The sequence below is a fragment of the Mustela nivalis genome, assembly GCF_964662115.1.
Source record: "Mustela nivalis genome assembly, chromosome: 9".
Lineage (NCBI taxonomy): Eukaryota > Metazoa > Chordata > Mammalia > Carnivora > Mustelidae > Mustela > Mustela nivalis.
Window position 1 is genome coordinate 66,650,961 of NC_139028.1, and position 21,165 is coordinate 66,672,125.

Sequence of the window (21,165 nt, forward strand, 5' to 3'; positions counted from 1 at the left end):
ATCAATATTGATAGACTGATTTACTAAATTCCATATTTTATTCATATTTCTTAATTTTTACCTAACTTCATTTTTTTCCTTCCAAGATCCCATCCTGGATGCCACATTGCATTTGATTGTCAGGTCTCTATACAACGCTCTTGGCTATACCTTTCTGAGACTTTACTTGTTTCTAATGACTTTCAAAACATTGAAAGAAAATGGGATTGGGAGGGAGACAAACCATAAGTGACTCTTAATCTCACAAAACAAACTGAGGGTTGCTGGGGGGAGGGGGTTTGGGAGAAGGGGGTGGGGTTATGGACATTGGGGAGGGTATGTGCTTTGGTGAGTGCTGTGAAGTGTGTAAACCTGGTGATTCACAGACCTGTACCCCTGGGGATAAAAATATATGTTTATAAAAAAATAAAAAATTATATAAAAAAATATTGAAGAGTACTGTTCAGGTATTTCATAGGAATCTTTTCCATTGGAATTTATCTGATGCCATTGTATTGATTAGATTGGAATTATGTGCTTTGGGGAGGAAAATCATAGCTGTTAAAGTCCCATGTTGATGACATACCAAAGGTACACATTATCAACATAATTTATCCATTGTGTATATTGACCTTAATTGTCAGATTTCTCCATTTTAATTCCGTTTTCCATTCCATTTAATTTCATTTTCTTGCTGAACTTTTGGAACTTTTGTACTTTTTGCTTAACCAATGGAGCCATCCAGCTCCCCATCATCTACACATTATTAACTATATTATACTTAATTTTTTTGTTTATATTATCTGGGGTGGCTGGTGGATTTTATTTTCTGTTCCTTAATTAATTTTTTTTAAGATTTTATTTATTTAATCAGAGAGAGAGAGGGAGAGAGCGAGCACAGGCAGACAGAATGGCAGGCAGAGGCAGAGGGAGAAGCAGGCTCCCTGCCGAGCAAGGAGCCCAATGTGGGACTCGATCCCAGGACGCTGGGATTATGACCTGAGCCGAAGGCAGCTGCTTAACCAACTGAGCCACCCAGGCGTCCCTCTTAATTAATTTTTTATCATTTAATTTCTCATGTATCTTTGGCCTATATTTGACACTTAAACACTTGCTGACATTAACTGTTCTGTGTCACTTGACATGTTTTTCACTGAGATAAGAAATTTTTTTAGAAAAAAATAATTTAATTAAAGATAGTTTGTGTGAGGTAATAAGTGCAAAATTCCCACTTTGGGGTATATTGATTAAATAAGTAGGACCTTCTAGGAGATATACCCATTTGGGAACTCTATTTAAACATTCGAAAAGATACCTTTATTAGTTGATCTTAATATTTTCAATGGCTATCATGGCAGTGAGCATTGGTGTGTATGGAAGATTGTGTTGAAAATTGTGATAATTATGTTTCATCCATTGTTTCATTGAATTCTGACTTTAGCACTATAAAGTATAAAAATTATTTCCCGTGTTTCCCAATGATGAAGTTAGGATTTATAATGTTAAAAATGACACTCATCCATCTATTAGTGATGGGTAAGAAGCAGTATTTAAATGACCTTTCCCCCAAAAACCCAGTCTAAAATATCTGATCAACCCACTCAATATAGACTCATTGAAGAGATGGAAGAACTATATGATAATTATAAGGAAACACGATTATTTTCAACATAAAACAAAGATGTTGATAAGATACATGCACAGTCATTAACAAATAAGAATGTGGCTGTAGATGAATCACCTAAAAATGTAAAGTTTGTAAGGAATTAATTTGAGAGCATAGAATGTTCATGTAATTTCCACAAAATAAATACTAGTCCTGATCAAAAACTAACAGTTTCCAATTCAATGAACCTTTCATTCCATGGTGAAAGTAAAGTAAAACAATATTTTGAACAGAGCATTTTATAGATAGGCCCGATGTAATTTCTTCGGTGTTCCCTGCATAATAAAATTAACATTAGATAACGAAGTGAATCATTTTCAACTTTAGCACTAAATGAATGTGACCGAAACAAACTGATATTCACTAAAGCAAAAGAAGGAAAAAAGGAAGGAAGGAAGGAAGGAAGGAAGGAAGGAAGGAAGGAAGGAAGGAAGGAAGGAAGGAAAAAGGGGGGAATAGCATGTGGATAAAGTAGTGTTTTCAGAGATTTTCTTAGCATTTTACTTAAGTCTGGAAAGCATAGTTATAATGTTACCAGGCTATAATGTTACCAGAGATTTTCTTAGCATTTTACTTAAGTCTGGAAAGCATAGTTATAATGTTACCAGGCTATAATGTTACCAGGCTGATTGGACATTCCTCTGGTAAAATAGAAGCAATTCTTGCTTGGGGTCTTGTCAAAATATTATAGTAGATTTATCATTTATAAGGAGTTTTAAGGAAACTGAAAAAATCTACCACAATATCTAAAAGAAAGGAAGATGTGGGGGATAAAAAAAAAAAGTATTTAGAGGAATAAGCTCCCATAATCATAAAGCAAGTAATTGTAAGCACATTGGTGGATAATATTGCACTATAAGGAGCATATCTTTTGAAAGCCATAGTCCCTGGGTTCAATTCTGCATTGCTTTGTGCTAGGTGCGTTACCTTTATGCCATTTTCTTAACCTTTCTGTGCCTCAGTTTCCTACTTGGTACAGTGAGAAAAATAAAACCATCTATATCACAGTATAGTTTTGTGGACGAAAGGAGTAAATATATATAAAGAGATTAGTTAACAGCCAAGCCCACAGTGATCATTATTTGAGTGTTAAGCAATTATTATAACTATTACAATAAGAAAAATGAAACTTGAAAATAATGACTTTTACTCAGGAATTTTTAATCAGTGTAGGTAACAATTGAATTGGGAAAAAATCATGTTTGTAAATTACATTGTCCAATGTACTGAGAATTTTAAAATTATTACAATAATTATCTTAGTTATTTCACATTTGTGAATATTATAAAATATTATCCACAAATATAGAATACAAAGTAATGTCAATAATAAATAAATAACAATTATTGCAAATATTGATTGAAAGCTTCCCATGAAGCTTATTTCTAAGAGAAAGAAAAGGAAATATTAAAAGATGAAAATAGAGAGAAAAATGTACAACATCACATATCCCTGCTGAGAGGTATAAATGAATTGAGAAATATCATGTTGAGACAAAGCTGCAACTATTGTAAATGTACCATAATTGTATTAAACAGATTCTGCCAATATGGGTTTTTATTTACATATTTTAGTTTTCAGAAATCTTCTTGTTTGGAAAGAAGAGACTAACCACTCGGTCACGAATCTGCTTGGTCTTGACACCATACACCAGAGGATTGACTGTGGGAGGCACCAAAAGATACAAACTTGCAAAAATTATATGAATGCTTGGAGGTACCTTCTTGCCAATGCGGTGAGTTAGGAAACTAAACAGCGCAGGTGTGTAGGACACAAGTATAGTGCAGACATGTGCAGCACAGGTGCCCAGTGCCTTCGAGCGGGCGTTCTGGGAAGACAGCCGGAAGACTGCCTGGAGGATTTTGATATAGGATGTGGCTATGAGCCCGAGGTCCAACACCATCACTGAAAGGGCCACAGAGATTCCATATGCTCTGTTAATGAGGGTGTTGGCACTGGCCAATTTCACCACAGCCATGTGCTCACAGTAGGCATGGTTGATGACATATTTAGTGTAATATGGTAGCCTTTTAATAAGAAGAGGACAGGGCAAAACCATAAAGGCAGCTCGGGTCATACCAGCAAGACCCATTTTAATGACCATTGGTGGTGTCAGGATGGTTGTATAACGCAGTGGGATACAAATAGCTACATAGCGGTCAAACGCCATGGCAACCAAGAGGGCTGACTCCATTATGCAGAATGTGTGGATAAAATACATTTGTGCTAGGCAGATACTAAAATCAAACCTGTGAGCATCCAACCAGAAGATACCAAGCATCTTGGGGGCTGTGGAAGAGGCAAGAGCCATGTCATTCACTGCCAGCATGCAAAGAAAGAAATACATAGGCTGGTGGAGGCTTGGTTCTAGTTTGATGGTGATGATGATTACGCTGTTCCCCAGCAGGGCCAGGGCAAACAGGAAGAAGACAGGGATGCCAATCCAGCGATGAAAAGCTTGCAAACCAGGAATACCAACCAGGAAAAAAGATGAGATGTAGTGATGTGTAGCATTGTCTGCCATGTTAAAACTGGAAAGTTTGCAAACTTGGATATAAAGTAACCAGGCTAATCCCCTCTGGCAGAAAACAGGATGGCAGAGTAATACTGCTGGCACCTGAAAGGTTAAAGCTTGAAATCATCAGTAAACCACTTCATTCTGAATCTCAAATCTTCATCTGCAAATGAGAAAATTGTGTTCATATTTCAGAAAATTTTTCCTGAATTTTGGAATTTTATTTAATTCTACTCTATTTTTTAATTTCCTACTAGAGGATCAGTTAGTAATAAAATGACCTCATGGTTTGTCAAAGTCAGTGTTGGATTCTGTGATACAAACATTAAAAAAAAAAAAAAGTCAAGTCTTGTCAAGGACGTTGAGTTCAAGTATAGATACACATGAATAAACATACATACACACAATAATTAACAAATATTTCAAAGTGCAATCATTATTTTAATAATACAGTTATTCATAAAGAACATAACTAATCAGGAATTCAGAATAAGATCTTATCCCAATAGGGAAGAACAAGGCTTATAAAAATTAAATACAATAAGTGCCTTATCATCAAAGACAAATTTATTCCTAATTTAGAAGAATTGCTCGAGATGATCTGAAAGTGGAAGAAAGAACAGACGATCTGAAGGTGGACAGCATAGCATAATCATATAAACAGGGAAAAGGAGGAAAATTTTAATTTCTTTATGCTGGTAAATGATTTAAAGTTGCTACAAATAAGCATATTAGTGGTTAATAAGCTCAGTATATTTTCTGCAAAGCCATCACTCTCAGCTATAAACCCAGCCTTACCCCTGGCTTGCACCCAGACCTGCCTAATGACAGTGAAGAGCAAATCAGGTAGAATTCAGCCTGACTCAGCTGCAAAAATATTTTCGTATGACTCTTGTTCTGGCCATATCCTTTAGTTTTGATAACTCATCTCGGTTTTTCTTCCTACCATCCAGTTTCTACCTAATATTTTAATTCTGGAACATGCACTCTACTCTTCTTAATCTGCTTCTTAAATTTATCTCAATTTCTGTTCACTAACTCCACTGATGTGAGAGCTCATGATCTAATGAGAAATATTCTGAATGGCAAAGCTTCCTTTTATGGAGGTCTAAATACTACTTGTGTAGGGAAAAAAACTTTCTGGTTATGGAATCTGCATTCCAGTATTAAGCATACTACACTGGGACTATATGAATATCTGAGGTATTTTGTAAGGAATTGAAAAATGTCAAATGAGTTGTAAAATGTTTCAGAAAAAAGCCAGAGCTTGGGGCGCCTGGGTGGCTCAGTGGGTTAAAGCCTCTGCCTTCGGCTCAGGTCATGGTCCCAGGGTTCTGGGATCGAGCCCCGCATCTTCTCTCTGCTCAGCAGGGAGCCTGCTTCCCCTGCTCTCTCTGCCTGCCTCTCTGCCTCCTTGTGATCTCTGTCTGTCGAATAAATAAAATCTTGAAAAAAAAAAAAAAAGCCAGATCTTAAACCTAGAGTTGTAGAAATTACTAGATATGGATGAAGCCTGTAAGTCCAGGCAGAGAACTTCAGACAAAATATACAGAATATAAAAAATTCAAAGTAAGAAAGTCTTTTAAGTGTGTATTAAACTTTTGCTCTTGGAGATCCTCACATAATTGTTTTCCACTTGGAAACTTGTTCTGCCAAGTTTCATTCTTGTATCTTCTTCTTAGAGTCCCAAACATGCAAGAGACTAGTTTGCCTAGAAATATAGGCATATACATTTTAACTAGGAAACATTACTTATGACTGCAAACAAGAGTAATTACTTTTGGTAATGCTCTTGGTATATGCAAATACTTTAAAATCATCTTTTAGTTTTCAGTAAATTAATTCATAAAAAAACAACATATTTAATCTATACCAAGAGAAAATAAGAGCAGTGACTTCCCATTAAACAAAAGTTTTCTGTGAGACCTCTAGAGTAGGGCACACAAGAAATTACAGAGGATGCCCCCCACATGGCAGTCTGCCTGTTGCCATTTCCACTTCTACCTAGAAGGTCTTCTCTGTCTTCTCTCAGGCTTAGTTTGAAAGAGATATTGAAAAAATCCATTTGTTTCCATCAGACTATTCTTTATATTATGTTCAGCAGACAGTCTGGCAGGACATTCAGAGTATCTATTAGCACAACCGTCCCTGGTGTTTCTGAGTCATGTTAAGTACCATATGCCTTCTGACTCCCTGGGCTTTGCCATTTTGCCTGTTTCTGGGTCAAGCCATTTTGCCTGTTTCTGAATCTGCCACATGAGAGTAGAGGACTCTATACCTTGGCAAATACCATGGCAAATACCACAGCATTTTTTATACAGTGCTTCTGCATGCATTATCTACTTCATATTAATGTATTATAATAATAACACAAATATACCCCACACTAAAATCAGTAAGTTCTCCCATCCTTCCCCCCATGTGATTGTATCTTACATGCTGGCCACAATGGCCACCCAGAAATTAAATTAGGAAATCACAGAATTTTCCTTACCTCCTCAATCTGTTTATATCTAATACTTCAGTCAGCAACCATGAAGTCCTTGTTTCTGTTAGAGCTCTTACTGTACGCTTTGTAAGCAATTATTTTCATGTCAACCATGTTCATCAGTGTGAACTCCCAAAGGAAGTTTCTGAATCTTAACTTTCAGTAGATTCTGAGAGAAAGATGGGATGTTTCTGTACTTCCTCTTCAATTTCTTAAGAACTTCACAGATTTTTATCTTGCTTCCAAGGCTTCTGATCTCCCAGAGAAAGGTTATATAACCAGAAACTTCCCTATAGCAGAAATTTCCAAGGTTCTTCCATAAACAGGTGTATGTGCATGTGTGTGTGCGTGTGTGTGTGTTTAAGATTTTGTTTGGTTCCTCTTCTACTACCACATCATATTACTCAATATCCATCATGTCTCATAAAAGTGGATCATCCTTTATGTTTACAGATCATGCCTTCCCATTTTACTTTCACCTGCTTTATCTTAAATTCCATCTCACAAACCACAATATATTGCAGATGATAATAAAAGCAACTATTATTCTCTGAAAATCTTCAAATGTTCATTTTCCATTGGAGCATCTAGGTCAATATGCTATGTGGGGCTGTTTAAAAAGTATGTCTGTGGTTGCCATTGGAGCAGTGAGGACGGTAGTTGATTCATAGCTGCTGTTGATTTATAATGGGCTATCTAGATGCTCAGGAGGCCCCTCTATATGGAAGACGGATAGGTCCTTTAGGAGAGAAGAGGACAAAGGAAAAAAGTACTGGGCCAGGACTGAGCACAAAGCAGTAACAATGTCTCTCTAGAACAGCTATGTAAACTCCCCGGAGCTTGTATGTGGGTAGTACTCTTGTGCTTCGCCTTTGGAGGATACAGTCTTTAGAGACTCTCTCACAATACCCAGTTGAATGAGATGGCTGAGATGTCCATCAAATATGCAATTCACAGAAGTAATCTGAGAGAAGGGTTAGAGAAAATCAATTTAGTGTGGGCAAACTATTTGAAAATTAAGAGAAGCAAATTGTTAACCTTAATTCCAGTATGATTATCATTGAATTTGCACCTATATCTTAGGAAAAGATCAATAGTCTGAAAGTATAAAGGTAGCTCAGGGCATTGCATGATCTCTGATGTGTTTTCCTTTTTCTTTGTACGATTTTACTGACACAATTCTCATACATTGGTCACCTTGCATTTCTCCTCCTCTATTAACCCATGCTCACATGCATGTATTGCCTTGTGTATTCAGTCCTTCAGAGATGATGAGTCAGGATTGCTCTCTGCTGTGACTAAGCTTGTCTATCATCCCTCCAGCTGTGCAATAAATGATCATACTTATTTCCTTATGTTTCTGGTAATTTCAAGCTTTCCATGTTCTTCTGATCTGATATACAGGCATAAAGAGGGTTTCAGGGTCCTTTTTTTTTTTTTAAAGATTTTATTTATTTCCTGGTTTTGATGTATATTTGTCTGCATTAATATATCAATTCTACTTTTTTTTATGAAGAGGCCTGTCGTGTTTTATTTTTCCTTTTTACCTACCTACAACTACCTATAAATTTTTAATTAAACTAATTATCATAAGGAAGAGTTCACTTTTTTCTTTCACCATACAATATGATAGGATTTAACATATGTATAGAGTCATTTAACCTCCATTGTAATCATGATGTTAGAAAACATCCAACTATATTACATTGTATGGATTTAGTACAATGTGTTTATCCATTCACTCATTGAAGAACATTTGCATTATTTCCATTACTAGGCAATTATTCATACAGCTACTGTATTCATCCAGGTGTAGCTTTTGAATGAGCATAACATTTAAATTTTTCTAGTGTTACCCATTACTGAAAAAGGAATTGATAAATCAAGCAAGCATAAAATCAGGCAGGACCTTGGGATACCTGGGTGGCTCAGTCTGTTAAGTGTCTGCCTTTGGCTCAGGTCATGATACCAGGGTACTCAGATCTAGTCCCTCATCAGCCTCCCAGCTCAGCAGGAAGCATGCTTCTCCCTCTGCCTGCTGCTCCTCCCCTGCTTGGGCTCTCTCTCTCTCTCTATCTGAAAATAAATAAATAAAATCTTTTTGAAAAATCAAGTAGGACCAGAATATAAATACAAATCAATATGATCTATTAAACAAGATCAAATTATGGAACATAAGGCAAACTTTAATTTAAAATAACAGAAATCATACAAAGTGTGTTCTCGGACAATAATGGAATTAAACTTGATACCAGTAATAGAATGATACCTAGCAAATCCCCAAAGTATTTGGAAATTAAGCAATATACCTCTAAATAACATACATCGAGGATGAGTTCTCAAGAGACATTTATATGATATGCCCATGCCTTCTGCTGTCCATAGCTTCTGATGAGAGCTACAAATTTTATTGGGAATTCTATGAATGCAATGAGTCATTCTCCCCCTTTCAGCCTCAAGATTCTTTTTATCTTTGATTGAGTTTTGTCAATTTAACTATGATGTGTTTTTTTTTTTAAGATTTTATTTATTTATTTGACAGAGAGAGATCACAAGTAGGCAGAGAGGCAGGCAGAGAGAGAGAGAGGAGGAATCAGGCTCCCTGCTGAGCAGAGAGCCTGATGCGGGGCTCGATCCCAGGACCCCAAGATCATGACCTGAGCCAAAGGCAGTGGCTTAACCCACTGAGCCACCCAGGTGCCCATGATGTGTCTATATATTAATATTTTTGAGTTTATCTCACTTCTTGGTGTTTTGTTTTGTTTTGTTTTGTTTTTTAATACTTAGTAGCATTTGTCAAGGTCTTGGATATAGAGATTAATGCTTTTCATTAAATTTGGGATATTTTCTGCTATTATTTTTTCAAGACCCCCCCCCCCCAATTTTCTTTCTCTCCACTTCTCTTACAACTCCCATCAGTATATGTCAGTATACTTTTGGGTATCCTATAGGTCCTTAAGGCTTTGTTAATTTTCTTCATTCTTTTCTATATTTCTGTTCCTCAAAGAGGATCATCTCAATTGGCCTCTCTTGATGTGATTAATTCTTTCTGCCACCTCAGTTCTGCTGCTTATGTAGTCATTTTCAACTTTCAGTTATTGTTCTTTGCAACTGCAGGATTTAAATACTCGAATTCAGTAATTGTCAGCTTTGAATTCTGGTTAGGACCCTGGACAGAATGGAGGGATAGACTGCAAAATATGAAAATTTGTTTCAAATACCCTATCCTTGTCATTGATCTAGGCTTGTTGTATTCTCTGTTCAGACTTAAAATTTTGTTTTCAGGCTTTTAATACTTCTTTTCTTCATTTTTATTTTACCTGTTTTAAAGTATTCCTCATCTTACATACACATAGACTTATGTGTATTAGTGGTTTCCCATATTTAATAATTGACAACAATATCTGGAAAATAATCTCTCATCATCAGCAGTTTAAAATTAACACTTAAATGGTTTACAATGTATACTAGTTTTAAAAACTAGCCCGAGTACATTTTATGATGATTCATTTAATCTTTTATTACCCATCTGAATTAATTTCTCATAATGTCTTATTTTATAAATGAGAGAGTTGAAGCTTGTACCAGCCAAAGAACATACCCAAAGATGCACAATTTAAAAGCAGTGGTGCCAGATTTTAAACCCAAACATCCAGATGAAAGACCATACTCTTAACCACAACAGAATGTTGTTCAATCAGGTGAGGTTATCCCACCCAGGAATAATTGCAAATGTCCTGTGTGATGAAAGAGGCCAAAAGCCCTGTTAATTTTTACTTTTTAAGCCCACTGAGTTAGTGTTAAATTGAATACATGTATGGACAAATTGGGGATTAATAAGAATCACAGTGTTTTGTCCAATTATTAGTTTGTTAAAAGAAATTTATCTTGGTTATGATTATGACAAGTCATCATGTAATTATTCCAGAATATGTTGTGAGCCATAAAAGGTCATTATTTCCCTTATCAGAAGTCTAGGTTGCAGGCAGCTTGCTGCTGTTATGGCTCATATATATATATATACTTTAGGTAATGAATCCTAGAATTAAAGTTTGTTTAAAGACATATTAGTTAATAAAAACAAAACTTCTGGTTATCATCAATTGGTAAATGTATTTTTGGGAATCAAAGTGACCAGACTGAGAAAGACAAATACCATATGATTTCACTCACATGTAAATCTAAAAAACAAAACAAATGAATGAACAAAAGACAGAATCAGACCTATAAATAGAGAACAAATCAGTGGTTGCCAGTGGAAAGGAGGATGAGACAATGGGCAAAAGGGGTGAAGGAGAGTGGGAGATACAGGCTTCCAGGTGTGGAATGAATGCAGCATGGGAATAAAAGCTTCTGCCCAGGAAATATGGTCAATGATGATGTAATAGCATTGTATGGTGACAGATGGTATCTGTGCAGCAGATGCTACACTTGAGAGCAAAACATAATGTAGAGGGATGTTGGATATTTATGTCGCTCACCTGAAACTAATGTAACATAGTATGTTGACTATGCTGAAAGAAAGAGACTAATTCCCACCCCCCTGACCAAATTAACTGAGAGTTTTATATTTTGATAATACTTGTTTGGTTATTTCACATTTGGAGATGTGATGTAAATAACTTTGAAATAATTCCATATTAAAATATATTGGGGTGCCTGGGTAGCACAGTCAATTAAGTGTCCAACTCTTGGTTGCAGCTCAGGTCATGATCTCAGGGTCATGAGATCAGGGTCCCTCTCAGGCTCCACATTCAAACAAAGTCTGCTTGAGATTCTCTTCCCCCTCCCTCTGCCCTTCCAGTTTGTAGGCACTCGATCAAAAATAAACAAATAAATATTTTTAAAAATGAGATAAAATACATAGAAAATAATAAAATTGTTGAAAATATTAAATGTTTTCCATATGACATATTATGATTTGATTTGAGTTTATTTCAGTCAACTGAAAACAGAAGTTTATATAATCCAACTTTTTATGTAACTGGACAGCATCAACTCTTCCTGCTGCAAGGCATAAGGAGAACCCAGAAAGAACAGATGGAGACTACTTTCTGTTACTCATCAGGGTAGCCATAACTTTCAATAATCATGTTTTACTAATTTGGGCTGAAATTTACGTATTTTAGTTTTCAGAAATCTTCTTGTTTGGAAGAAGAGATTAACTACTTGGTCAAGAATTTGCTTTGTCTTGACACCATACACCAGAGGATTGACTGTGGGAGGCACCAAAAGATACAAACTTGCAAAAATTATATGAATGCTTGGAGGTACCTTCTTGCCAATGCGGTGAGTTAGGAAACTAAACAGCTCAGGTGTGTAGGACACAAGTATAGTGCAGACATGTGCAGCACAGGTGCCCAGTGCCTTCGAGCGGGCGTTCTGGGAAGACAGCCGGAAGACTGCCTGGAGGATTTTGATATAGGATGTGGCTATGAGCCCTAGGTCCAACACCATCACTGAAAGGGCCACAGAGATTCCATATGCTCTGTTAATGAGGGTGTTGGCATTGGCCAACTTCACCACAGCCATGTGCTCACAGTAGGCATGGTTGATGACATATTTAGTGTAATATGGTAGCCTTTTAATAAGAAGAGGACAGGGCAAAACCATAAAGGCAGCTCGGGTCATACCAGCAAGACCCATTTTAATGACCATTGGTGGTGTCAGGATGGTTGTATAACGCAGTGGGATACAAATAGCTACATAGCGGTCAAACGCCATGGCAACCAAGAGGGCTGACTCCATTATGCAGAATGTGTGGATAAAATACATTTGTGCTAGGCAGATACTAAAATCAAACCTGTGAGCATCCAACCAGAAGATATCAAGCATCTTGGGGGTTGTGGAAGAGGCAAGAGCCATGTCATTCACTGCCAGCATGCAAAGGAAGAAATACACAGGTTGGTGGAGGCTTGGTTCTAGTTTGATGGTGATGATGATTACGCTGTTCCCCAGCAGGGCCAGGGCAAACAGGAGGAAGACAGGGATGCCAATCTAGCGATGAAAAGCTTGCAAACCAGGAATACCAACCAGGAAAAAAGATGAGATGTAGTGATGTGTAGCATTGTCTGCCATGTTAAAACTGGAAAGTTTGCAAACTTGGATGCAAAGTAGACAGGCTAGTTCCCTATGGGCAAAAATTAGGTTGACAGAAAGATTGATTCACTATATGGAGACTCCAGGCATACTAAGATAGCCTATCTAAAGGGCTGACTCTTCCCTGAAACTTCTGGAAGCTGCTGGGTCAATCACTTCACTATTATGAACCTCAGGTTCTTCATTTGAAAATAAAAAGTTTTAATCAAGTTCTTTTTAAATTTTCCCTTCTCTGTTCAAACTTATTCTTGTCTACACTTTCATTTTTATTATCTACCAACTGTACAGGTCATGATAAAATTTCTGCTTCTTTGTGCCTAGGACTTTTCTGAATTGTGTGACATCAACTTTGCTTTAAAAAAGGTAAAGGCCACTCCTTTCAGGGAATTCTCGATCAAGTATGGAAATACATGCAGGCATACACAAACACACAGGTGCCATGCATGCATATATATAATAATTCGTAGGTTATGTAAAAGGCAATTATAATCTTAACAACATGGTAGTCTACAAATAGTCAGGAATGCAGAATAAGAGAATAAGAAATCCAAGCAGCTTAAATATAGCCAAAATTCTTGTGAACATTAAAAATAATAAACACATGGAAAATGCTTTCTTATTTCAGAAAAGTTCTTAAAGATAATCAGAAGGATAGGTTGTTAGAAGCATGTATCAAAATGAGGAATATCAACTGAAAACAGTAGAAAAACATGAATCTGCCATAGAGTTTTAAATAAGCATTCTCCAGAAAACAGGGGTTTTTTTTCCCCCCAATGGCTATATCTCCACAACTTTTTATTTAATTCAAAAGCAAGTACCTATATGAGTACATTTTTCAGTCCATCCAATTTTAATAAGTGTACACTATGTTTCAAGTAATAAGGAAAAACTGTTTTTTTGCGGGGGGGGGGGCGCCATCCAAGGAAAGTTAACTTTATTCAACATCTCATCAAGTTACCATACACCACTTTTTTAAAGATTTTATTTATTTATTTGAGAGAGAATGAGAGAGAAAGCACAAGAAGGGGAAGTCAGAGAGAGGAGCAGACTCCCTTCTGCACAGGGAGCCCAATGCAGGACTCAATCCCAGGACTCCAGGATCATGACCTGAGCTGAAGGCAGTTCATTAACAAACTGAGTCACCCACACATCCACCATACACAATTTTTAAAAAGATTTACATGAAAGTTAATTTAACGTTTTAAATGATGGGGGAAAGATGTAAAGTAAAGAAGTTACTTGCCCTCAGATTTTCTTTCTTTCTTTTTTTTTTTTTTTTGGAAAATTTTATTTCTTCATCCTTTCAGATAATTGAAACAATGTTATCAACACACATTTTCCACTAATGGGAATAATGCAAGTTCATTTGGTATTCTGCTTCCTCTGACTCCTGGCCTTGATCCTAGCTTTGCAACCACCATTGCCTAATGGTAAGGAAGAGCAAAACAACTTCCATCCAGTCCCCCAGGTCTGAGTGCCAGAAGCATCTTCTCATGATCTTTCACTGATCTGGTCCTTTTGGTCTAGTAGTGGCCCTCAAACCTTCTTCTGAGGATCAAATTTCCTCCTAATATCATAATTCTGGAATGCACACTCCAGTCTTCATAACATGCCTTTTTAAAATTTGTAATTGTCCCCAATATCTGCTCCTAAACTCAACTGATATGAAAGTTCAATAAATATTAATAAATATTCCTACTGACAATACCTCTTTGTTTGAATGTCCATATAATATCTGTGAGGGAAGAACTTTCTGTTTGTAATATGCATATTGTCCTTTTAAGCATATGCTACTCTGGACCTATGTGAATAAATATCTGAGATATTTCCTTATAAGAAAGTGAGAATTCAAATTTGAGTTAATCATTATAAATATTTCAGGAGAATTCAGAATTTAAACATTATCCCAAATACAAAGGGCCAGAGTTAGGTTTGGGGTTGCCACATTGGATGTGAGCCCCATAACCTCAGGTAGAATGGTATATAGATATAGATATAGATATAGATCATACTTGATGAAAGATATCAAACAAGCAGCAATTTTAGCAAACCCCAAAGTGGGGAAAATATGAAGAAAGCCACACTTAGGCATATCATAATCAAAGTACTGAAAATCAATGATAAATGTGATTGGAACATTCATTTTAAGGAACAGCAATAAAAATGATGGCTATTTTCTCATCAGAATCAATAAACTTCAGAAGATAACAAAACCATAAATTTGAAGAAAAAAATTGACAATCTAAGATTCTACATGCAGAGAAAATATCTTTCAAAAACGGGAGCATAAGAACTTGGGGCAAGAAACTTCTAGTATTGAACATGTAAACTATAAAAGATTTTTAAGTTTAATATAAAGAGTACTTGATACCTTTACAGGTTTTTTCCATGTTCCATGATTTTTTCTCATTTTGGGATAACCAAAAATTCAAGAGGATATTGTCAGAGAACTAGGTATGCGGCAAGTAAATAATACACCTAGAAACATAAACATGATTTCTAGGTAGAAAAAAATTACATAGAACAAAATGTAAGTGTAAGGGCCTGGTTGGCCAGAGGGAGCCATTTCATTGTGAGCTTGGGTTGACCCTGCCCTTCCTTGAGGAACTTGTCTGCAGGCCCCTGATATGGGGGGCAGGCCAGCTGGATGGAGACATCCAATCAGTGAGGTGCGCATATATTTGCTATGGTGAATTGAAATTCAATTGGCCACCCGTATTGCTGACCGAGCCTGACTGTGCAGTTCTCCCTGTGTGTTGCAATCTCATCGGCCACCTGTATGTGAGCCGGGCTCAACCACCTCTATAAAGGTTAGTCTATGAGGCAGGGGAGGAGTAGTGATAGTGTCAGGGACGTGGGGAGCGTCAGGGTCATCAGGAGCAGAGCAGCATCGTGGGAGCGTCTGGAGCTGAATCTTCAGGAGCGTGGGGATCGTGGGGAGCAGCATAGACGGGAGCGTCGTTGTAGGGTAAGGGGGAGTCGTCGGGGTCAGTGTCCTGGTCATCATCGACTCTTTGTAAGAGACAGCCCCGACTGGTCGGTTTGATTTTTGATGCTTGGCGTGAAATAAAGCTTTGCTTGACTTTTGCTTTGTGTCAGTCTCATTCCTTTGATCACGGACCCAAACCAGTAAGCTTAATTGCTTTGTGATACATAATACTAACAAAAGTAGGTCTATAGACATCAGTAAATGTACTTTATAAGATATTACTAAAAGGCGCCTGGGTGGTTCAATCAGTTAAATGTCTGCCTTTGGCTTGGGTTATGATCCCAGGGTCCTGAGATTGAGCCTCAAGTAGGGTTCCTTGCTCACCAGGGAGCCTGCTTCTCCCTTTTCCTCTGCCCCTGTCCCCACCCCCCGCTCTGCACTCTCTATCTCTCTCTCTCTGTCAAGTAAGTACGTAAAAATCTTTAAAAAAAAAAAAAAAGAGGAAATACTAAGAGAAAGATTTTAAGTAGCTTCAGTTTATAGAGGGACCAGGGCATTAGAATGTGTAACAAAAGGAGCTATAAGTGAAACAACGCAAAGAGCAGAGCAGCCTGTTTTGAATGAAGTCAATAAGGTCATTCATTACCTTATATTTAGCAGACAGATTGCCCTGGAAGTCAGAAAGCCTGCTCACACCCTCTGGCTTCCTGATAGTTCTGTTTTTCCATCTGTTTCTGAAACATACAGATACAATGTTCCTTCTGCCACCTGGACTTTAACAATTTTACCTGCATCTGGGTTAGTTAGCAGAATCCCTTGCTGGCAATCTGCCACTCGAGCATTGTTCAAGGAGAGAATGCAATGTTTTCTATGTGATCTGTTTTATTATATATAACATGTTTATACCATGTCTTAAATAATATCACTTCAAGATATCCCACGCAATATTCACTATTTGCCTCAAAGCTCCCCTACCATCTGCCTGTATCTCATTTGCTGGCAATAGCAGTCACACAGACATTTAAACTAAAAATCTCAGAGTTATCCTTGACCCTTATGTTCTATGTTGGCAAATGGGGAAGGTGGTGGTTCCACCACTCCCTAAATATCCCATCATCAACAAAGACATTCTTCCTCCAGTTTAATCAAAGATTACATTCTCTTAATTTTCATCAATATTGTGCTTCCTTTCAAAAAGCAGTACAGTGTAGAAGTATAACATTATGTCCAGAGGACAGCTATGTGATGAATTCTAAATGGGTACACAGGGAATTATTTTAAGACATGGAAAACAGCATTTTATGACTATGTTTTTGAGTGACAGACATAAGTCCAAACCATCCTTATTTCTGTTCATAAAGGAATGTGGTAATACATAATATGTTATTCTATATTTGGCTTTCTATTTTTCCAGAAGCTATTATTACTCCAAATTTTTCTACCATTCAAGGAAGAAGTCAAGTATATTAAAATAGTAGAGAGCAACAATATATGTGTGCCAAATATATATATTTTCAGCCCCTTAAACTTTCTGGGATTGGGCGGAGGGCTTGAGGAAAAGACTTCGGTGTATTTTGAAAGATAAAGCCAATTTATTTTTCCTAAAAAGAAAAAAAGACATAGAAAAGACAGAAAACTTAACTCATATCTGCAGCTGCAGCTTAATCCCATAAAATTTACCCCATTTTCCATCTTAAAAAAAAAAAAAAAAAAAGACGGGCAAAGAAGCAAGGAAAAAGGAAAAGCGCTTTCTTACATAGATGCTTCTCTTAAATTGTCATAATCTGGAGTTCAGGAGCCTCTCCCCTTGGGCTGGTAATTTTCATTTCACTGCACTTTCATACCTCCCACTTCAAACACTCTTCATCCGCAGCTTTGACATCTACAAATAACTAGTAGATCTCACACATATTCATTGAAAACTTTGCCATATGGCTTGTACTTTACATTTCCACCTGCATTGCTATTATATTAATAGATGACTTTGAAATATTTATATTTAGATCCCTTCTAACCCACTGGCCTCTAAAGATGAATTCACTACATTATACATGACCCCGCACACATCTATCATCATCTATAACTGTTGCTTCTTTGAAAACCTAAATTCCAAAAAATGCATCACGGGAATAGCATTTCAAATTCTTTTCCCATACTCTAACACCTAGCATTATTAATCCCTTCTCTCTAGATGAACAGATTTTGTGGAACATCACTTCAAACTTTTACTAATTAGCATACCTAAGTATCTTATTCCAAGGATAGGCTGCCCCATTTTAACATGAAGGTTACTCTGAGCTGAAGGCTATTAAGACCCTACTGGCTTGGGGCGCCTGGGTGGCTCAGTGTGTTAAAGCCTCTGCCTTCAGCTCAGGTCATGATCCCAGGGTCTTGGGATCAAGCTCTGCATCCGGCTTTCTGCTCAGCAGGGAGCCTGCTTCCCCCTCTCTCTCTGCCTACTTGTGATCTCTGTCTGTCAAATGAATAAATAAAATATTTAAAAAAAAAGAAAAAAGAAAAAACCCTACTGGCTCAAGAGAAACTTTTGTCCCTCTCTTAAGTACATTGAATAATCCAAATTGGGAGTCTTTCCCAGAATAATTAGCAGAGATAATCTCAGTGACCCATCTATACGGTTGGGCAAACATCTGGTCTTCTTTCCACCCTCCGAACTGCATTTTTTCCCTCTGCAGTCCACCTTCTCTTTTAGTTCAGGATGCCATATAGACCTCATTTTACCTCACTAGATCTGGAACTCCTATGTCTGTGTGGATTCTCTATATGCACACTATAACATTTTTTTTTTCTTGTTATTCTGTCTCAGGTCAATTTTATACTTGGTCCAGCTAGAAGGACTTTTGAAAGGAGACAGGAAACCTTCCTCTAGGACATTTTCTTTTTCTTCTATTTTTCAGCTCTTCCACATTCCTATGTGTTGAGCACTCCTGGGGGAAATCATAGCTACAGGGATTAGCCTTACTTCAACCCTTTCTGTTTTTCAAACTCTAAGATTCTGGTAATAAAAATATATTTCATTTTATTGTGCAGTTTTTAACCTCTACGAATATTTCTTTCCTTCTCTAGTACCAAGTCACATTACTCAAATATCATGTCTCTTATAAACATGCATTGTCATTTCTCTACCTAGAGATAGTCTTTTCTAACTTGACTGCCATCTGATTGATCTATAATAATACCTCATATAATAACATGAATTTTTTTTTTCTGCAAATCTTCAGATGATGGTTTTCCATTGCAGTGTCCAGATAAAGTCACTTATTCAGGAATCCTTAAAATGTATGACACAGTGACTCTGGGGACATTGTGGCCTCTGTGGACCGAGATGGTAGCCATGCCTGCCTTGTAATGTAATATTATGATGTTCAAGAGTCTCATCAGGTTTAGGAAAGCCCAGAAGTCCTTTGATTATATCCACAAGAGATATGGAGATGGAAGGTAAACAAGAAAGGCCAGAATTACACAGAGACATAACACTGGGGCATCCATAGAACACCGTCACTCCCCAGAGTTTGTGGATAAAGCTCATCTGTTTCTATTTGGGGAAATACTGTTTTTAGAGACAGACCTATAGTACTCAATGTCACTGGACTGTTAATCTTCCCACAGAGAATGTTGTAAGAAGATAAATGAGAAAGAGTTTAGTGTAGACAGTCTGGTGATTCCTATTGAGCTCAGGAAATAATAAGGCCTGAATAAATAGTAATTCATGCTATTTCCAGATCCCCATTTTATTATTCTTTTCCCTTGTGCCATTTTACTGTGACCCAATGTGCATGCGCGGTTACTTTGTATTTCTTCTCACCAGGCTCATGGGGGTTCATATGTACTCACAGATTCATGTGTATTCTCTATCCTCCTGTCAGTAATTCATACGTTATATTTCTTACTTCTCTGGATTTTAAATCTTTGATATTTTCTAAAATGTTAAATAAGTGATGCTACAAGTTTTCATATATTTCAGACACTGCATTTCTTTTATTGCTAATGTGTCTGAGTGTCCTAACATATGCTGGAGAGACACTTGTGCCTTTTCACTCACATAAAGTAGTTGATTTAACTGATTGATTATTTTTATTTAGTATGGTTTTATTTATACAGTACGAAGGTTCTTCATAAAGTTAAAAACTTGATTTTGAGTTTTTCTTGTTGACTTGAAGGTGCTTCTTGCATATTCCAATCTAAAACTAATGCTAAATTCTGCCAATGGCTTCTGCCTTGGTCTTACCTGTTAATATTCTCCATGAGGGAAAAAAAAAAAAATCCTCCATATTGATGTGAAGTCATCCAAATTTTGCCCATTTTTGTAATTGTTGCTTTTAACATTTTTAACATTTTTTAACATTTTAAACATTTTTTCCCACCTTTTCCCTTGGATTTTAATCCCACAGATCTATTTTCTGGACTCATTTCCTGCCTAAGCTCTGAAAATCTAGAATAATGACCCTGTACGTATGTGTTGGCCACTCACCTTCCTTCCTTTCCCCCTTGGTTTCTTTTTTTTTTTTTTTTTTTAAAGATTTTATTTATTTGTCAGAGAGAGAGCGAGCGAGAGCGAGTACAGGCAGAGTGGAAGGCAGAGTCAGAGGGAGAAGCAGGCTCCCTGCGGAGCAAGGAGCCCGATGTGGGACTCAATCCCAGGACGCTGGGATCATGACCTGAGCCGAAGGCAGCTGCTTAACCAACTGAGCCACCCAGGCGTCCCTCCCCCTTGGTTTCTGAGTGATGTCTAACTCTTGGCTTTTTCCAGCCTGGTCCATCTCAACCTCTAAACACTAGTTTTATAATTTTCCTTAAAAATGAACACAGTTCATTCTTTCTTTCCCTTTCTTGTTATTTCTCTTTTCTATTAGAGAGCCAGTGCCATTAACTTCAAAATGACCTTGAAATTGCATAGAAGTAATCTTCTTTCATATTTTCCACAACATTCGTTTCCATATCATCTTGTCCATCTTGGAATAGTATGAATGTTCCCTGAAATGAAAAATTATGGGTCTTGGGCCATGTTAGTAAATTTTAGTGCAAGAAAATAATCAACAAAACTAAAAGACAACGTATGGAATGGAAAAAGATCTTTGTAAATGGCGTATCTGATAAAGGGTTAATATCCAAAATATATAAAGAACATATCACACACAACACCCTAAAAACAAATAATCCGGTTAAAAAATGAGCAGAAGACATGAATAGGCATTTTTCCAAAGAAAACATACAGATGGCTAACAGATGCATGGGGAGATGCTCATCACTCATCATCAGGGAAATACAAATCAAAACCATGATGAGATACCTCACACCAGTTGGAAAGTGTAGAAGTAACAACACAGGAAACAACAGATGTTGACAAGAATGTCAAGAAAAGGGAACACTCTTATACTACTGGTGAGCATGCAATCTGGTACAGCCACTCTGAAAGACAGTATGGAGGTTCGTCATGAAGTTAAAAATAGAGCTACCCTACAACCTAGCAA

At 37.1% G+C, this 21,165-nt stretch overlaps 1 protein-coding gene and 1 pseudogene across 2 annotated transcripts; both read right to left on the reverse strand.

Annotated features, from left to right (window-relative positions):
* Positions 1–3,215: 3,215 nt before the first annotated feature.
* On the reverse strand, positions 3,216–4,169 carry LOC309840127 (olfactory receptor 52P1-like; the record flags this gene model as incomplete). The annotated part of the gene is made up of 1 exon (XM_082682194.1): positions 3,216–4,169. The coding sequence occupies one exon, from the start codon at positions 4,167–4,169 to the stop codon at positions 3,216–3,218; it is 954 nt and encodes a 317-aa protein (XP_082538320.1).
* Positions 4,170–11,773: 7,604 nt separating this feature from the next.
* On the reverse strand, positions 11,774–12,726 carry LOC309840129 (olfactory receptor 52P1-like; annotated as a pseudogene). Its single transcript has one exon. The product of its transcript is annotated as an olfactory receptor 52P1-like (transcript).
* Between the last annotated feature and the right edge of the window lie 8,439 nt (positions 12,727–21,165).